Source organism: Phoxinus phoxinus, assembly GCF_949152265.1.
Source record: "Phoxinus phoxinus genome assembly, chromosome: 1".
NCBI classification, from domain to species: domain Eukaryota; kingdom Metazoa; phylum Chordata; class Actinopteri; order Cypriniformes; family Leuciscidae; genus Phoxinus; species Phoxinus phoxinus.
The window spans coordinates 5,722,315-5,740,652 of record NC_136876.1 but is presented as its reverse complement, the minus strand read 5'-3'; the positions used below and the strand labels follow the sequence as shown (position 1 = coordinate 5,740,652).

At 35.4% G+C, this 18,338-nt stretch overlaps 1 protein-coding gene across 2 annotated transcripts; it reads right to left on the bottom strand.

The window, feature by feature from the left end:
* Nucleotides 1–3,394: 3,394 nt before the first annotated feature.
* Nucleotides 3,395–17,672, bottom strand: LOC306983338 (butyrophilin subfamily 1 member A1-like). Of its 2 annotated transcripts, XM_079583666.1 has the most exons (8): nt 17,534–17,672; nt 16,325–16,387; nt 15,857–16,204; nt 15,486–15,758; nt 13,526–13,633; nt 11,424–11,468; nt 11,151–11,177; nt 3,395–4,977 (listed from the first exon to the last, which is right to left on the bottom strand). In XM_079583666.1, exons 2-8 carry the CDS (start codon nt 16,380–16,382, stop codon nt 4,442–4,444), a joined length of 1,395 nt encoding a protein of 464 aa, XP_079439792.1. In that variant the 5' UTR covers nt 16,383–16,387; nt 17,534–17,672; the 3' UTR covers nt 3,395–4,441. The 2 variants fall into 2 exon arrangements, with proteins under 2 accessions (XP_079439792.1, XP_079439793.1); XM_079583667.1 differs by lacking the exons at nt 11,151–11,177; nt 11,424–11,468; nt 13,526–13,633 and having other exon boundaries at nt 3,422–4,977.
* Nucleotides 17,673–18,338: the final 666 nt, after the last annotated feature.

Sequence of the window (18,338 nt, the reverse complement as noted above, 5' to 3'; positions counted from 1 at the left end):
TCACTCTTTCTTTCTGCAACTCATATGAATGTGTGTGTGTGCGTGTGTTTGTGTTAGATATTAGTTTTATGTGTTAGAATAATCAAAAAGTCTGTATTTTAAAGATAATTGTTTTTGTGTTATGTGCTTACGAATTTAATGTCTTAAACGGCTGATCTAAGTTATGTTGCTCAGAAATTGTGTTTATGGCCAACGTATGGCCCTGAATATGAGTCTTTGATTCACTGAGATAGATTAAAAGCATATATTAGATTAAGGAACTCCTGCAACAAGGGATTAGACAGGCAGCAAACATGAATATTAAAATCACCCACCAGTAGTAAGCGGTCATAAATATTAGCAATATTGCCGATAAGTTCAGTAAATTGCTGTATATATCCTCAGTAGAATGTGGAGGGCGGTAAATCACCCCTAGACACACCATTCCAGTCCAGTTGGAGAAGCTGAGCTTCAAAACCGGGGAAGGCCGATACAGGGACAGACCGGCAGCGTGCAGAGAGAGAGTTATTTAAAATTGCTACTATCCCACTCGGACGAGGAGAGTTAAAAAATTTACAGTCAACTGGAACCAGTTCCCAGAAAGTTGTTAGATCACCAACCTTTATCCAGGATTCTGTGATGAACATAAAATCCAGGTTATGAGATGAGTCGAAGTCATTTAATAAAAAGGACTTATTCACCACGGAGCGGGCATTTATTAATGCGTGGAGGAATAGTGACAGGAGATGAAGACGCTCTCCTCAATGTGCGCAGTTCCATGAGTTTCTCCTTGTCGCCAGGAGTATAGGCCGACTCTGTGGAGATCAGCCCGTGCGACAGGACTCAGGTGCAGGGGAAGAACAGGACAGAGCCAGCGGTAAGCCGAATCCAGCGAGCGCCAGACAGCAGAGCCGCACCGAGACGACTCGTGGAGGAATTAGAGTAATTGGCTGTCCGCAGATGAGCCCTCAGATTCACAATATATATCCTCCGCGGTTTCCTCGTTTCCTCCTTCGCTTTCTCCGCCAGATGTTGAGAGGCCACCGGCGGATATCGCCCGGGATAACCGTTCAGAGCGACTCGTGCGTTTTGTAGAAGGGGCAGTCCACATCCAAGGTGTGAGAGTTTGTGAATGAGTCCACAACAGAGATGCGGATGTCTGGGAGAGCTTGACGGTCGTAGACTAGAGGTGTACAGCAGTTTAGAGACACATCAAACAACCAGATAAGCAAACATGAGAGCATCAGACGCCATGCCAAACACTCAGGTGCAATCTTGAGTCCTACCATGATCCTCTTCTCTCATACAAAACATTTAAAGAAAGAAAAGAAAACCATTGAGCAGTTTCTACAGGAAAGTGATCCAGATCTTAAAGAACTTGTAGAGAGTTGTGGAAACAGATTCTTCTGTCTGGAAAATACGTCTGCTGGTTTCCTACAAGTCAAAGATATGATAAGGAAAACAGATTCAGGAGATTCAGAAGCAGAAACTGTATGAGAAAGTGAAGCAGTTCAAACAGAAGCACAAACCGGTCACTCGGTCAGAATGGGAGAACATATACTGGAGTTTAGTAGAGGAGTCACACCGAGAAGCGCTGAATGAAGCCGTTGCTCATCTATACAGAGCAGACTATGATCAACTTCTGGCGGTGGTGAATCCTGAGGAGGAAGAGAGAGCAATAAAGGAGGAAGAGAGAGCAATAAAGGAGGAAGAGAGAGCAATAAAGGAGAAAGAGAGAGCAATAAAAGAGAAAGAGAGAGCAATAAAGGAGAAAGAGAGAGGAATAAAGGAGAAAATAAAAACCATTTGGTGAATTGCAGAATTACAAGAAGGTATCGGCACAATTCCACCTGTAATAAGTCAGTCCAGTCACTAGAAACCACAAGCTTTGTGACATTATTTTTTTTTATTATTATTATTTCAGAAATGTCCGAATTGTTTACTGTAAATACATGAAGGGTATTGGAAATACCTGTGTATAATAATAACCTGTATTAAGTCAGTCGATCTACTATCAAATACAATCAAGCTTTGGATTTTGAACATGTCTGTTTTTGAATGTTAAAAGTAATTTTAATTAATACAAATTGTACATTTTAACAACTTGGAGGAATTGGCAGACGTTCCCTTTGGGATCATGCGCTGTGGTAGCGCGTCAAAGCCTTTAGAGTATAAATATGCAGCTATAATGCACGTAGGTGATTTTGAATTAATAAATGTCGATATACAATGCTACATGTTAAAACTAATCGTGGTGTTAATATATATCTTTAGACAGCTGACTCTCTATTGAACAATGGCAAGGAAAACTAACTTTATCGCGCCCCGAGAGCCCTCTAGTGGTCGGGAGTATTTCTGCTGTGTTGCGGCTTTATTTTGTTGTGTGGTACATTTTCCGCTGTGTTGTGGCTCATTTCCCTTTTCTTTTGGCTGTTTGTGATGTAACTGATTTTTACTGCTGGTTGCCAAGGTAACATAGAGTCTTAGATCTAAGTTAGCCTGGGGGTAAGGTGTCAAATTTTTTGGTCTTAATTAAGTCAGTCTTTATTTTTGTGAAACAGTCTAACTTGCAAATTTTAGACTTGCCTAACCCTATAGACCGGTCTAAAATAGCTTTGTGAAACCGGCCCCAGTTTAAACGTTTTTGAAATGTTCAGTGCATGTCTGTGTGAGTGCAAGCTAATGAAGCTCCGCCCCCTGTGCCGGGAGCAGCAGCTCATTTGCATTTAAAGGGACAGACACAAAACTGTGCGTTTTTGCTCACCCTCAAAAAGTGACTTTAACATGCTATATAAAAATATCTGTGGGGTATTTTGAGCTAAAACTTCACATACACACTCTGGAGACATCAGAGACTTATTTTACATCTTGTGAAAAGGGCATTATACCACCCCTTTAATTTATTTTTATTTCAGTGTTAGTTTTCACTTATTTCCAGTTAATAATTTTTGTATTTCAACATTTCTCATTTTTTGTTAATTAAGTTTTTCAACTAATATTTATATTTTATTTTATTTATTACAATTAACAGAAGTGTTTTTAATAGATTTATTTGTTTGAGTTTAATTTGATGATATTAACCCTGGTACTGAGATCTCATTGGTCCAAAAATCCCGTTTCACATTCATGTTTGGGGGCTTTTTAATGTCTGTAAATTATATGGTGGTTCACAGAATCTCGTTACATATAATTGAGATTAAATAGCATAGCTGGAAACTGGAAACTGGAATTTTTTTTAAACCAAGCAAGCAATAGCCGGTTAGAAATGTGTCCGAGTTTTATGTGTATAAATTATGTGTGAATATTCTCCATATGGGTTATTTCAATTTAAAAATTAAAACATGTCTGTAATTAAAGTAAAAAGGATTTATAAACACGTCTTTCGAGTGGAAATAAATAACAGTACTTTGGGTGTCTTGTTCATTATATTTATTTTCATATAAAAGCACCAGAACTTAAATTGCATCATCAACACCGTACATGAGTGTGAATCCTGCGATATCCGTCCATTAACTCAGAACACATATTAGTATTATACTCATTTAGTCCTTCAGGAGCTTGATAGTACAAATCAGCTGTGTATACAATGGCTCAGATTGATAACATATCAATATTTTGTTTAATATAACAGTAAAAACAGGGTTGGAAAGACATGAAAATGAAACAAACTTAAACTTATCGGTAACACTTTACAATAAGGTTCATTAGTTAACATTATTTAACTACATTAGTTAACATCAACTAATAATGAACTGCACTTGTAAAGCATTTTTAATCTTTGTTAATGTTAATTTAAACATTTACTAATACTTTATTCAAATCTTGTTAACATGAGTTAATGCACTGTGAACTAACATGAACAAACAATGAACAGCTTTATTCATATTAACTAACATTAACAAAGATTAGTAAATACTGTAACAAATGTATAGCTCATTGTCAGTTCATGTTAGTTAATACATTAACTAATGTTTAATAAATGAACCTTATTGTAAAGTGTTACCAACTTATCTATTCATGTCTAAAATCTAATAAATTAGGATCAGAAGTTTGGATACAATTAATTCTTTACGCTATCCACATATACAGTAAGTCATGCAATCTGAATAACACAAATGGCATTGTGGGAATGATGTAGTGAGAAAAACATGTTACACAAATAAAAATGTCTTATATTTGAGCTGGTTCTTTGACTCCAGCTTTACTCAATCTGGACATTCATCAACAAACACCATTGAGGGAGAAACAGTGAACTGTGTGATCAGCACTTCATGATGACTTTATTCACTATCTAGTGGAGATGAGGAGGTGCTGATGGGGATCAGTGATCAGATGAACCCCTCACACACACTTTGGTGTCCACGTTTGTGAATAATAGTTCATATTTGTGGCTGTTACACTTATTGTATTGTATTTCCTTTTATTTCACTTGATCATGTAAATTCATTCTCTGATCTCATTATTATTCATCACAGATAATCAGTGGTGTGGAGTTATAATTACATCGATACCCCAAACCAACACATGGATAGAGTTTCTCATTAAAAGACTGATCGGTGTAAGAATAGATATGAGACATGGACTTCACATCATAAAAGGAGACAAAACTCTCATCATAATCCACAAACACCCCGATCCTTTGAGGCTCCACTCTCAGAGAAAGAGGGACAGATTTATTTTCAAGAGCCCAATACCTCTTATTAAACCGCCTCACAGTCCAGTATCCTTTCATAGGACTCAGACCAAGCCTGCCGCTCCTGTTACTGGATTCTCTGGCTACTCCTAAATCCCACACAGTTTGATCCTTCACCTGCACCTCAAAGTAAAAACTCCGTGAGGAGAATCCGTCCTTCCCGAGAACACCACGATATGCATTAAACCTGTATTTCCCCCTATCCACTCGGTCCACTTCCCTGTTTCCATCTCTCACTTGTTTCCCATCATCCGACACGATGAGACATGGATGAGCTGAAGCAGCATCCAGAGTCACATTCACTGCTGAAAAAATCGAAAAGTCTGCTTTACAGATGAGCATAATAAAATTAAGACGATTCTATTTTATAAATAGTAGTCATGGTAACTTTAGAACAAGATAAACATGCAAATATTGCAGTAATTTTATGAAATAAATTAAAAAGTTTGTAAGCAAATGTTTAATATGGTTTGAGAAAACCTGAACAGAAAGTCTGAAGTAGTTTAAGTTGCTAGGGTGTTAGGTTTTTGCTATTAGGTTGCTAGGGTATTCTGGGTGGTTGCCAGTATGGCAGTTGCTAGGGTGTTTTGGGTGGTTGGCATTCTGGGTGGTTATTTTGTTGTTGCTATTGCTATGGTACTCGGGCTGGTTACTATTGCTATGTGGTTGCTAGGGTATTGCTAGGTGGTGACTATGGAATTATTGGTGGTTGCTAGGGTGTTCTGGTTGGTTTCTAGTGCATTGCCAGGTGGTTGTTATGGTGTTCTCTGTGGTTAAACGGCAGCTGTGGTTGCCAGTATTTTACAGAAAAAAAATATTGTGGCAACCTTTTATGTTTTACAGGACTTAAATTAATGGGCAAAAAAAACACAATGTAAAGAAAACCTGTAAAATTTATGGTAAAATATGTCAGCTTGAATGCCAGTATTTTACCGTAAAAAATATGGTAGCAATAACCTTACTTTGGACTTAAATTTATGGCCAAAAAAAAGAAAGAAAACTTCAATAGGACTTAAATGTGTGGTAAAAAAACATCAGCTGTGGTTCCCAGTACTTTACCATATAAAATACTATTAAAATCTACTTTATACCTTTGTAATATAAAAGAGTTTGCAGATTTTCTCTCAGATCTATTGATGTCGATAAGGCAATAATTGTTGGAGATTTCAACATACACGTAGATAATTCAAATGATGCGTTAGGGGCTGCGTTCACAGATTTATTAAACGCCTTTGGGGTCAAGCAAAACGTTAGTGGTCCCACTCATCGTCTTAATCATACTCTAGATTTAACTGCCAGCTTGAATGTTTTTGGAACATGTCCTAAAGATAGAGACGAGTTAATAATATTGAGAAGAGGCTCTTCCACTACAGGTAACACTTCTTTCAGTAGATTAGTGGGTATTGGATCTAATAAACATGTTGTTGGTTTAGATGCAGTGATAAGTTTATTTAGCTCTTCCTGTCCTATAGTTGTAAAGCACTGTAGTTGTTCTTGAGGGGCGATAATTGAGGCTGAATCATAAGACGCTGTCAAAGATTGTACATTTACAATTGTGTTTCTGATGCTTTCTATTTTCTCAGTGAAGAAATTCATGAAATCATTACTATTAAGATGTAACGGAATATTTTGTTCAGGTGATGTCTGTTTATTTGTTAGTCTAGCCACGGTGTTAAATAAAAACCTTGGATTGTTTTGGTTATTTTCTATTAGTTTGCGTAGATGCTCAGCCCTGGCTGCTTTTAGAGCCTTTTTATAACGTGACATACTGTCTTTCCACACGATTCTAAAGACCTCTAAATTTGTTTGTTTCCATTTGCGCTCTAAGTTACGAGTTTCTCTCTTGATTACATGCGTAGCACTGTTGTACCATGGTGCTTTAGCTTTCTCTCTAACCTTTTTTAATCTAATTGGTGCAACAGTTTCTAATGTACTAGAGAAAATGGTGCTCATACTGCTAGTCATTTCCTCTAGTTCATCTGTTAGTTTGGGTTCACTGAGGAGCAGAGATAGATCAGGTAAGCTATTCAAGAATCTATCTATAGTGGTTGGAAGGATTGTTCTGCCTGGTCGATAACGCGGCGCAACATGACACATTTCAGCCGTACGTAGTATGCAAGTTACCATGTAATGATCAGTGACATCATCACTTTTCACTATAAAACCTCTTATTAAGAAACCACAATTAGATCCAAATAACCTAGCAAACTACAGACCCATTTCAAATCTTCCATTTATGTCTAAAATACTAGAAAAAGTTGTGTCCGCTCAATTGTGCTCTTTCTTGCAAGAAAACGATATCTATGAAAAATTTCAGTCTGGATTCAGGCCACATCATAGCACAGAAACTGCGCTGGTTAAAATTACAAATGATTTACTTTTAGCTTCTGACCAAGGCTGTATCTCAATACTAGTTTTACTCGATCTTAGTGCTGCGTTTGACACTATAGATCATAAAATACTCTTAGATCGACTTCAAAATTACACTGGTGTACAGGGACAGGCATTAAGCTGGTTTAGATCGTACCTATCAGACCGTTACCATTTTGTCCATTTAAATGGGGAAAAATCAAAGATAACGTCAGTAAATTATGGAGTGCCGCAAGGATCTGTGTTAGGCCCTCTGCTATTCTCAATTTATATGCTGCCACTTGGTAATATTATAAGAAAACATGGAATAAGTTTCCACTGTTATGCTGATGACACTCAATTATATATTTCATCACGACCAGATGATAACACTAAATTATCTGAAATGACAGAGTGTGTTAAAGATATAAAATATTGGATGACGTGTAATTTTCTTCTATTAAATTCAGATAAAACGGAGGTATTACTGATTGGTCCAAAAAACTGCCCACAAAACCTCTTACAATACAACCTTAATCTAGATGGACGTCCTGTTACTTTATCCTCTACAGTAAAAGACCTGGGTGTTATACTAGACCGCAACTTGTCTTTTGAAAATCATATTTCAAATGTCACAAGAACAGCCTTTTTCCACCTTAGAAACATTGCTAAGCTACGTAACATGCTCTCTGTTTCTGATGCAGAAAAGTTAGTTCATGCATTCATGACCTCGAGACTAGATTACTGTAATGCTTTATTAGCTGGTGGTCCTGCATCCTCCGTAAACAAGCTACAGTTAGTCCAAAATGCAGCCGCTAGAGTTCTTACTAGGTCAAGAAAATATGATCATATAACACCAATTTTATCATCTCTACACTGGTTACCTATTAAGTTCCGTATCAATTACAAAGTATTGTTACTGACCTACAAAGCCCTAAATGGTTTAGCTCCTGTGTATTTAAGAGATCTTCTATCGCCATATAATCCATCGCGCTCTTTAAGATCGCTAAATTCGAGGCTTCTGGTCGTACCTAGGATAACTAAGTCCACTAAAGGAGGGAGGGCGTTTTCACATCTAGCTCCTAAACTCTGGAATAGCCTTCCTGATATTGTCCGAGGTTCAGACTCGCTCTCCCAGTTTAAAACTAGATTAAAGACGCTTCTCTTTAGCCAAGCATTCACATAATGCATCTCATACCTTTTATACTACAGTTAAATCAGATCAAATGCATTCATATTATGAACAGCAGCTACGCTAATTATTTCCCATCTGCCTTTTTTTGTTGTTATCTCGGGACGCCTGTCCCTATAACTCAAATAGAGTTCGTCAGCTCCAGTTATGTATCCAGCCTCTCATGGAGACTTCAGATGCCCCAACGCCTGTGATGAGACGACTCGACGCCTGTGAAGAGACGACCCAACGCCGGCAATATGTTATGCCCTAAATTTTATGATTAACTAACTGTATTTTGTGTGTATATTTTTGAAATGCATTTTCTGTAAAGCTGCTTTGAAACAATATGTATTGTGAAAAGCGCTATACAAATAAACTTGAATTGAATTGAATTGAATTGTAATATACTGATAACCATCATAATAACACAGGCGGTAAAAGTGCATTGCATGATGCATAATTAAAAACACATCAATATCTCCCAGCATGCATTGCAGCATAAATAAATTATGCTGAGTTCCCTTAGTATATTCTTTTATTATTATTATCTGCTTTTATTTTTGCTGTTGTTTTTGTTGCAACTTTTTAGTAGCTTGTTTTGTTATGTTCAGAGTTTTATCTGATTATTTAGTTGATTGACACCATTGTTGAGATTCATACGCTAATTCTTGATGTATGTGTTGGTCTAAACCGTACAGTAGCTCAAAACCTTTTTTATACACTGTATGTTTTTAGAGTTCTTCAGATTATTTGTTTGTCACTGCTGTGTCGCATGCTGTATGTTAGTGTCACAAAGCTATTATACTCAAAGATGTGAAATACATTAATATTAAACACTTCTCAAACAATGAAAGATAAGGCAGTTATTGAGATGAGAGAATCAGGCCATTAAATGATGATTATGTTATCATCATAATCTTAGGTTAGAGAGTCAAGGGTCAAGAGCCCAACTAAAGCAAACCACTCATCTCCATAATGGTGACTTCAAACTTTATTATTTTCAATAAACATGTCTGAAACTCTGGTAATTCTCAATAACTTTTTGTGACAAATTGGTTTGTAATACAATATTTTTTAATTACAGGGAACCACAGCTGGCAGTTTTTTTTTTTTTTTTTTTTTTTTGTATAACATAAACTGAAGTTCAATGCCATAAAACCTAAAATATGTCTACCGTATTTTTTACAGTAAAGTACTGGCAACCACAGCTGCCAGTTTTTTACCGTAATCTTTAAATCACTGCCGTAAAACCCAAGCACGTGCAGAGCCCCTGCCCTATTTCAAAATTAATCAAAAGTACCCTTCTCAAACATATATCAATGATAATATTGTGGTCAATAAAACAAAATGCATTTGCTTATAATTTACATGACAATGTGTACAAAACTAAAGTAGCCTAAATTCATGTTTATTTTTACGTTTCTGTCAGTCTGAGGTGTCGTTGCTATAATGCGTTGCTATGGGTTGTGTCACTTGCATCAAGTTGTGTGTGTCTTGCTTCGGTCTTGACTGGCGGTCTCCGTTTTCGAGGGTCTAAAACTCCGGAGTACGTTAGTGTGTTAATGGCAGGCATAACCGTAGCAAAAGTTATGCATTTTAATATGAAAATGTACTAGTGTAAACGTAGGTATCCCACAGTCTGCTCGGAACCGATGCTCTCGAGCGTCTTTCAGTGAGTAACTTATGGCTCGACGGCAGGAAAAAAAAGATATATATGTTTACATTTTTTATAATAAAAGGTTGTGTGTCGATTCAGTAAAAAAATCCACATTTTAAAATATTACTTAATTCACTGAAGCCTGATTGTCATCCATAATACACCGACCAATCGTCATCTGGCATAAGAAGTTCAAATATCATTGGACGGTCATTTATAAATAAATCGTTTTGAAAATTACATGGACAAACAAATTTACATTGCGATCTGAATCTCCGTCGTTGACCTAGTGGATGTTAATTGACTACAAACCAGCACCAAAAGTAGCATTAATGGTAAGTGTAGTATTCAAGTCACTTGTATTTAGTAGATATTGATACACCGTTTACCATTATGAAACTATCATAGTTTGTTAAATGAAGCCCAGGCCTACAGGCCTATTATGTGAAGTGTAGGCTGACAACAACACGCGAAATGGTGACTTTATTATTTTAACATTTTTGCACACACATTACAATTTTTTTTAAGAAGTCTGTTATGCGCTTTAAGCCTGCATTTATTTGATCAAAAATACAGAAATTTCTATTTTAATATACTTTAAAAATATAATTTATTTCTGTGATGCAAAGCATATATATATATATATATAAACTTTAGTTCAGTGCCGTAAAACATAAATATTTCTACCATATTTTTTTTACGGTCAAGTACTGGCAACCACAGCTGCCAGTTTTTTACCGTAAATTTTGTTTCAATTATGCAAAACATAAAAATTGCAAACGTATTTTAACGGTAAGGTACGGTAAATTCAACTGTAAGGTTTTTTTTACAGTGTACTTCCAAAATCCGTACATTTAACAGTATTTTAAAAATACTGTAAAAAAAATAACTGTAAAATTACATGAAATATCCCGTGAGAGGTATTACAGTTTTTCACTGTATATAGTAAGGGTACATACTGTTACAAAATTAACATGTCTTTTCCGTTGCTTTTTTACAGTTAAAATTACGAACATTTTTTTTTTTTGGATTGAGGGTTAGTTGCATGTAATGATGCATACATTTACTGTTATTACCATGGTAAGTACATGCAACATAACAAGGACACTGTAAAATAATGTGTTACCCAAAATTCTTCTGCAAGAATAGTAGGGAAAACATCCTTGATCATTTAGTATATGAATCATTTGATTGCATTTATGCAGTGCATTATACCACAAACTCAAAAGCATTAATAAATTAATTAATAAAACTTTGACACGATGATACATTTAAAATAAATACTAAATTTGACTCACCTGTGTGTCTTCTTAAATGTGCGACAGCTAAGTATGAAACAGAAAGTATGAAGGGTTCATTACAGAAAGATCAATAATGAGATCAATAATTGTAATCACTGCTTGAAGAGCAACAAAATCCAAGATTATTTTACACAGTTTATACTGTATATCCTATAATAAAATATAATGAATAGCATAGCCATATATGAATGCACTGTGTATTAATTCATTGTTTTGTAAAATAATTCAAAATTAATTCATATTTTGATGAAGGCATATAAACAAATTCACCTTTTGGTAGAATAATCTTCTGACTTTTTAAAAGTTGATCAAGTTCTAAAGAAAATTCAGAAATATAGAGAAAATAACATTATAGATCTGTTGTACAGCAGAATCAAACTTTGTTGCATTCCTTTTATCACTGTAAAGCTACTTTGAAACGATCTGTATTTCTATATAAATAAAGGTGACTTGACATTGAAATTACAATCATTAGTTGTGCTTATAGGGTGTTAACATCACACAAGCACATCAATGACTGAATAAATATACATTATAAACATCTGATAACCATTTATAGGACCCAAGATATACACAAACTGAATTAATACAAACAGTCTGTTAAGTAGATATTTTATGGCTGTTAACAGACTTTAAATGAACAATTAATTAATAACTTAATAAAGACAGATTCAACATGTTGTGTTTTCCTGTGCTCATCCTGTAGTTGTTTGTGTGCTGAATAAAATTAAGAAAAGAATAAATAAGAAAATTCAGAATAAAAAGAAAACAGAATTCAGACGACATGAGCATTAATAACAGAGAATTTCTGATTGAGGAACAATAACTACAAATTACAGGAGATATAAAAGTATGTGAATACATAATGTCTGTTAATTAAATATTCCGTGGATAAAAAAAAAAAAAAAAGACTTGGCATTAATACTGAATTATACTACAGGGCCGTTGAATGCTTGAATCTGATTGGTTGACGAATGTTCTAAGGTGTGCGTTATTTTCAGGGAAACGCACGGCTAAAGTAGTTCCGGCAGGTCTTGACCGCATTACAGTTCCATATCACTGCGCGTAGTTAACAGTAATAACGGAAAATAGGATACAATTCATAACAAGAAAAACTGCAGCTGCATGCGCTTGATCTGCCATTCTCAATGTATAACTTCACAATCAATGGAAACATGCAGTTTCATTTGAATACATAACGTATATAGTTCTATCTATAATCAATAGAAAATTAAACTGAATATATAAATAAATTGATTTGCAGAATAATTATTGTAGATAATATAAAATAAATAATTATTGATAGCCCTGCTTGTTAAAAGGGCGTTGTGTTTCATTTATTAGGCTATTCTACTGTCATCTGTCAATGTATTGATGATGACGCAAACATCATGTAGTCTCTTGATTCATTGTTGATGCCAGTTTAAATATATATAAAATAACAAGAAAACTAAAACTGTGGATAAGTTCCTTGATCTCATCCAGTGTTCAATCCGTTATCTCAAGTGTTACATTATTAACACACTTAAAGGTCCACTGAAGTGCCTTGAAACGCGCAGCTTTGTGTGATGCTTTGACGTAATTTCCACTGAAACGGGAAGCTAAGGCGGGACATATTGAATGGTTCCTCTCCCTTGTTTAGTTTATCTCAGACTGCAGTTGTACTTGACAGCACCATGGAAACGAATCCGAGCGCTAGTGATGCGTTGGATTCAATAGCAACGTTAGTGTACATTTTAGCCATTTCATTCTGAAAACGGAATAAAACTCGAGCGTTTGAGCAACTCTAACACACATCTCCAACCCATATTGCTCCGTGTGGTGACAACGGTTGATGTCCGGTTCGTGAACGATTTGTTCTTCTTCTTTTTATGTGAACCGGTGAAACCATTTCACCAAATTGAACTGAATCATTCAAAACAGAGTCAGTGCTGATCGTGCCTCTCCGACTCGAAATAAACAATATTCCAGAGTATATTTCACTCCAGTAACTTCAACAGTTAACTACCGAACAGACCGAACTACCGAACCTACCGGTTTTGAACGCTTATTTCTCCTAAATGCGACTTACATTGCAAGGTACATATTTACATTCTTATCAGTTCTTGCTTTCCCTGGGAAACGAACCCATGACCTTGGCGTTGCAAGCACCAATGCTCTACTGTTTGAGCTACAGGAAAGCTACTATGCTGGCTCCCAGCATGCACTGTGACATGACACTCTTGATTGTCACCATTGTTGGTGTGTGTGTTTAAATGATGCAGATGTTCATAATTAAACATGAGTAAAACATGTAAAACATAAAATCATCCCCAGTCTGCCTTGTTTAGTTACATAAAACATACAAAATGACAAGAAAACAAGAACTTTACCTCTGTTTTTATGAGCAAGGCCAGCTGTAAGTATGCCAGAAATCACAATGAGCACAACTACAACTGAAATCAGGATGACTGATGTCCTCCAAGAAATAAATACATTATCTGCAAAACAAAACAGAAAATAAGCACAGTGTAAGTCAAACATATATTCACAGGTGCTTACATGTTCAGTTCTGAATGGCACATACACAGTAAAATATGAATACTATTATAAATAATAATATAAACATAATAAGCTGATAATCATTGTATCTATTGTATCTGTTGGCATTCCTATTATTCTACCGTTTCTTCTGCCGTTCTGGGAGTCTATGGCAGACCTCTGATTCCTTGGCTTAAGACAATTCGATTGCTATTTATGACGTAATTTTCTGTTATGAAAATATTCTGCCATCTTGAATTTTCCGGAAAACATACTTTTTCGAAATCCTCCTAGACGGATTGTCTGATTTTAATGAAAATCTAATCCGATCTTCATCAGACAATGATGGTAAAAAGTTATTAAAAGCTTTTTAATAAACCCAACCATTATCAAATAAAACGCAAATGAAATTGACGTAGATCACCCCAAATTGGACACAAGGCTATATCGTATTGAGACCAAAGTTGGTACATGTCATCACAAGCATGACCTAAGGCTGTAGTGCAGTGTTTCAGATACAAAAAATGTAATTTTTTTCTAATAACTTTGTTACACGTTACACTCGGGGCGGCATGCCGAGTTGAATGACATCCAATTTTCTATATCGTTACCGTAGCGTATTGTTACGAAACTCGGTATGGGTCATCGGCACGATGCCCCGAAGGAGCCTGAAAAGTTGAGCCAGCGCCACCTAGTGGTAAAATCAAATATTCACATGCTCATAACTTTGGATGTGGTGGACTAATCTCCTTATATTCCTGAATCCTTACCGAGTCCAACAATACCAAACATGCTAGGTTTTGCCTTATGCTTTGTGCAGTGTTGTTATTTAGCGCTTTAAAAACTTTTGCGAATATGTTCTAAACCGTTAGTTCGATTGAAACCACCATAGGAATTTCGGAAACATAGGTCGCTGGCTGAAAAGTAATGCCCAAATATCAAAATGTTGATAGTATGTGGCAAAAAAATCCAATCAAAGTATCCGATGGGTCATTTTTATGTGCTCATACATATAAATGTCTAACTCCAAAACAAAATCAGAAATATTCTCCAAATTTGACCCACACATGTATGGGCTAACTCTGAAGATACACAAAAAAGCGGTGGGACTGCACCACTTGGTGGCGCTATAATTGAAGAAAACATGAAATTGCCATAACTACAATACAGTATTCTGACATAAATTGCACAAATAAATTTAACAAATGCATTGGTGTACTATTAAGAAACTCGGTATGTGTTAATCATGCCCTGAAGGTACTCAAAACATTTCAAGACAGTGTCACCTTGTGGTCAAAAGTTATAATAAAATGTTTTAACAATGCATATAAATTAGCAAATAAATTAGCTTATTGTAATGAAACTGGCCTTAATATATTCCTTGGTTCTGAGAACATAGATACAAACTTTACCATATTTGTCCGAACTTCCTGTCCACCATTTTGATTTTCTCTCAAAACCTTCTTTTTTGACTCATCCTAGAATTTTTCTCTGATCTTTAGACCATGCTGGCAAAAAGTTATGGATTTCGTGTCGATTGACAAATCTGTTTTTGCGAAAGTGATAAGCCGTTAAATCAAATTATAGTGGCTATATTTATGATTTTTCAGCCATTTTACCTAAACTCATCTTAAAATGTCTTTAATTGCTCGTCTGGTCTGATGCTGCCAGTCATGTTAGCATGACTTATCGTGTTCTTTGTGCTTGGCCCTGATAATTGCTGCTCGCACCTATATTATATTCTTTGTACAGCATCAAAAACATCATGAGAACAGGACAGATAAGTACAGTAACAAACGTGTCAGTTCTTACTTGTGGTGTTAATCAGTGTCTCCAGCATGTGATGTCTCAGCTTGACTCTGCAGTGAATCTCGTTGTTGCTCTTATATACAATGATGGTGTGTTTGACACTGAATCCGTCTGTGTTTCTGTGCGTCTCTGTAGTTTCTGAACTCAAACTGACTCCTTCACTGTCCAGCCACTCAAGATCAGGTTCAGGATACCAACCTGCAGATTCACACTGTAGATGAAGCCCTCCTGAACGATCAAACCCGTCTACAGTGATCACTGGAGGACGTCCTACAGCTACAGATTAACAGGAAGAACATTCTGTTGTTATTTTGGCTTTTCTGAGGAAGTTTGTTCTGTGAAAAGAGCATGCTAGTTCTCATTGGTTTCCTCACCTTCAACACTGACAACAACAGTGGCATCACCAAAACAGGATTCAGACTGAACAAAACACCTATAACTTCCTTCATCAGATATCTGGACTGTTGAGAGTTTGAGTGATGCGTTTCCTCTCTGTAGTTCTTGAAGGATCAGTTTTGTTCTTCCTCTGTAGGACTGAATCTGATCTGTGTTTCTGTCGTCATGATCCTCATAGAGATGCACTGAGTCTTTCCGATCAAGTCTAAACCACTCCACTCTCATGTCCACAACACTGATGCTGGGTTTGATAAAACATGGCAGAATCACATCTTCACCAGCTACAGCAAACACAGGATCTGCAGGTCCCAGTACTTCATACTGCTCTGTTAAAAGAGAAAGAGAGCAGATCTGAACTACACATCCTAAAGGTTTTTACTTTTCTAATGTTGTTCCAGACATGTGCAATAAACATACAGTATTATTCACAATGATGAATAAATTACCTGATCTTGAATCTGTAAATCCACTAACAAACAGGAGAGTCAAACAAATGAACTTCATTTCTGCTAAAAAATTTAAATATGAAAAAAGAGAAAACATTACAGAAAAGTGTGTCAGCATACATGCTTTTTGTCATAGAATAACACTTTACTTTATGTCCAAAAGCGAGATACACATTTACAATCACTTTCTGTTCAAAGAAAACCGGTTAAACGGGTCAAGACAAAGCAGGATACAAAAACACAATGTGTTTCTAGTACATATAAATAGAACATATAAACACATTTTGAAGGTTGTTGAATCAGGATTTCATTTTCAAATAATGAGCTTATGATCAGAGGTGATCTGTTTGTCACCATTGCTGAGATTCATACGATAAATCTTGATGTCTGTGTGTGCCAAAAAAAAAAAAAAAATTTTTTTATTGATTTGATCATTTGGTTTTTTTTTAAAGGCTAAAAATATTATGCTGCTATAAGTAATAAAGCTAACCTAACTCATAAAGTGGACTCTACATCAGATCAGTGATTCAGGTCAAATTATTGTAAAAAAATATATATATATATGATTATGTTAAAACACAACCAACACCATCAGATCACCTTTTCTATTTGTTCATCTGGCTGTTATAACTCATGTACAGCAGCCAAACAAAACATAAAGTTAATAATTAAAGGGTGATCATTAATATTTCTTGTAATCTGTTGCCTGTTGATTAGATATAGCGTATTCATTTTTACAGTGTACGTTTATTTGCTTTTTTTCTTAATTTTCTAGTTAACAAATTAAAAATAAATCAATTGACAAAAATTTAACTTACTTAGTACATTGAACTTAAATATACTATGTGTAATAACTGCAAATTAATTGATATTACAATACATTTAAAGTTAAAATAACTTGAATTTCTTAAGTTAAGATTACTTTATTTTAGGGCAACCAGTTTGCTCACATTTTTTAAGTAGATTCAACTTGTCCGGGCTAACAGTGTAGTACATATAAATAGAACATATAAACACATTTTTAAGGTTGTTGAATCAGGATTTCATTTTCAAAAATGCAAATATATCTATAGTTTTGATTCAAAAACCTTTCATTTCTTTACAAGATTAAGTATTACATGCATTAAACCTGTTGAACTCAAACATGGTCCTCAAGTCAAGTCGTGCCAGACTTCAGGTAAAAGTGTTTCTTATTCTTCCATGACTTACCTTCAACTCAACATTGACTGTGTTCTCAAGACTCTTAATAAATTGCGTCCATGTTAGAGTTTGTACGATCGTAAGGAGATCCTTCCTGGTTTATTTTCACTTTCTCTTGTAACCGAACAGCTGAACAGACACAGTCCCATCATTCAGGCTGATAAACCTGCTGTAGTTTCTTCCGTCACACAGACTGACACTCCTCACTTTAATCTGATTTGAAATATGGCAGACATGCATGGAATTAAACGAAAATGTGAACACAAATGTGGATGATGAAACAATATACACATCCACAAATATAAGAACTGTGACCCCACTACTGACAATAAACCAAAAATACATTTAAAAAATAAAGTCTATCAAATATAACACTTATTCTTATTAACATCAAATCATCACAAAAGTTTATTTATTGCACTGGTTTGCTGACCAGTTCTTTCTTATCACATTAAAAAGAAACTTTTTTTAAATGACTTGAGGTGAATTCAAGTCATTTAATTTTAATTGAACAAGTTTTGTTTAAAACTCCCACATTGACTCAAATCAGTGGATTTATTGTTTATCTTTTCAACAAATCATGACTGACTAGAACAGAGCATTTCTACAATGGCTTTGTTGCATGATGTCCCTGATGAAGATTCATGCCATTTACAACACAACATAAAAATTACTGTGTGCATTATTTAATATCTCTGCTTATGCACAATAGTTTTCAAAATTATTATCAATACTGACATATCATATTTTCTGTTTCTCTTTGGTCTTTTTCACATCATAACTTTTGGCCTCAAATACTTTAAAAACCAGTGGA

Bases quoted from the DNA above. Each gene is read 5' to 3' on its own strand.
- LOC306983338 (XM_079583666.1), bottom strand. From the start codon at position 16,382: ATGAAGTTCATTTGTTTGACTCTCCTGTTTGTTAGTGGATTTACAGAT. The intron at 11,178-11,423 runs GTGAATTTGTTT...TTTCATACTTAG, and splicing joins GAAGATTATTCTACCAAAAG to CTGTCGCACATTTAAGAAGA. The intron at 4,978-11,150 runs GTGAGTCAAATT...CGATTTTTTCAG, and splicing joins ACATTTAAGAAGACACACAG to CAGTGAATGTGACTCTGGAT.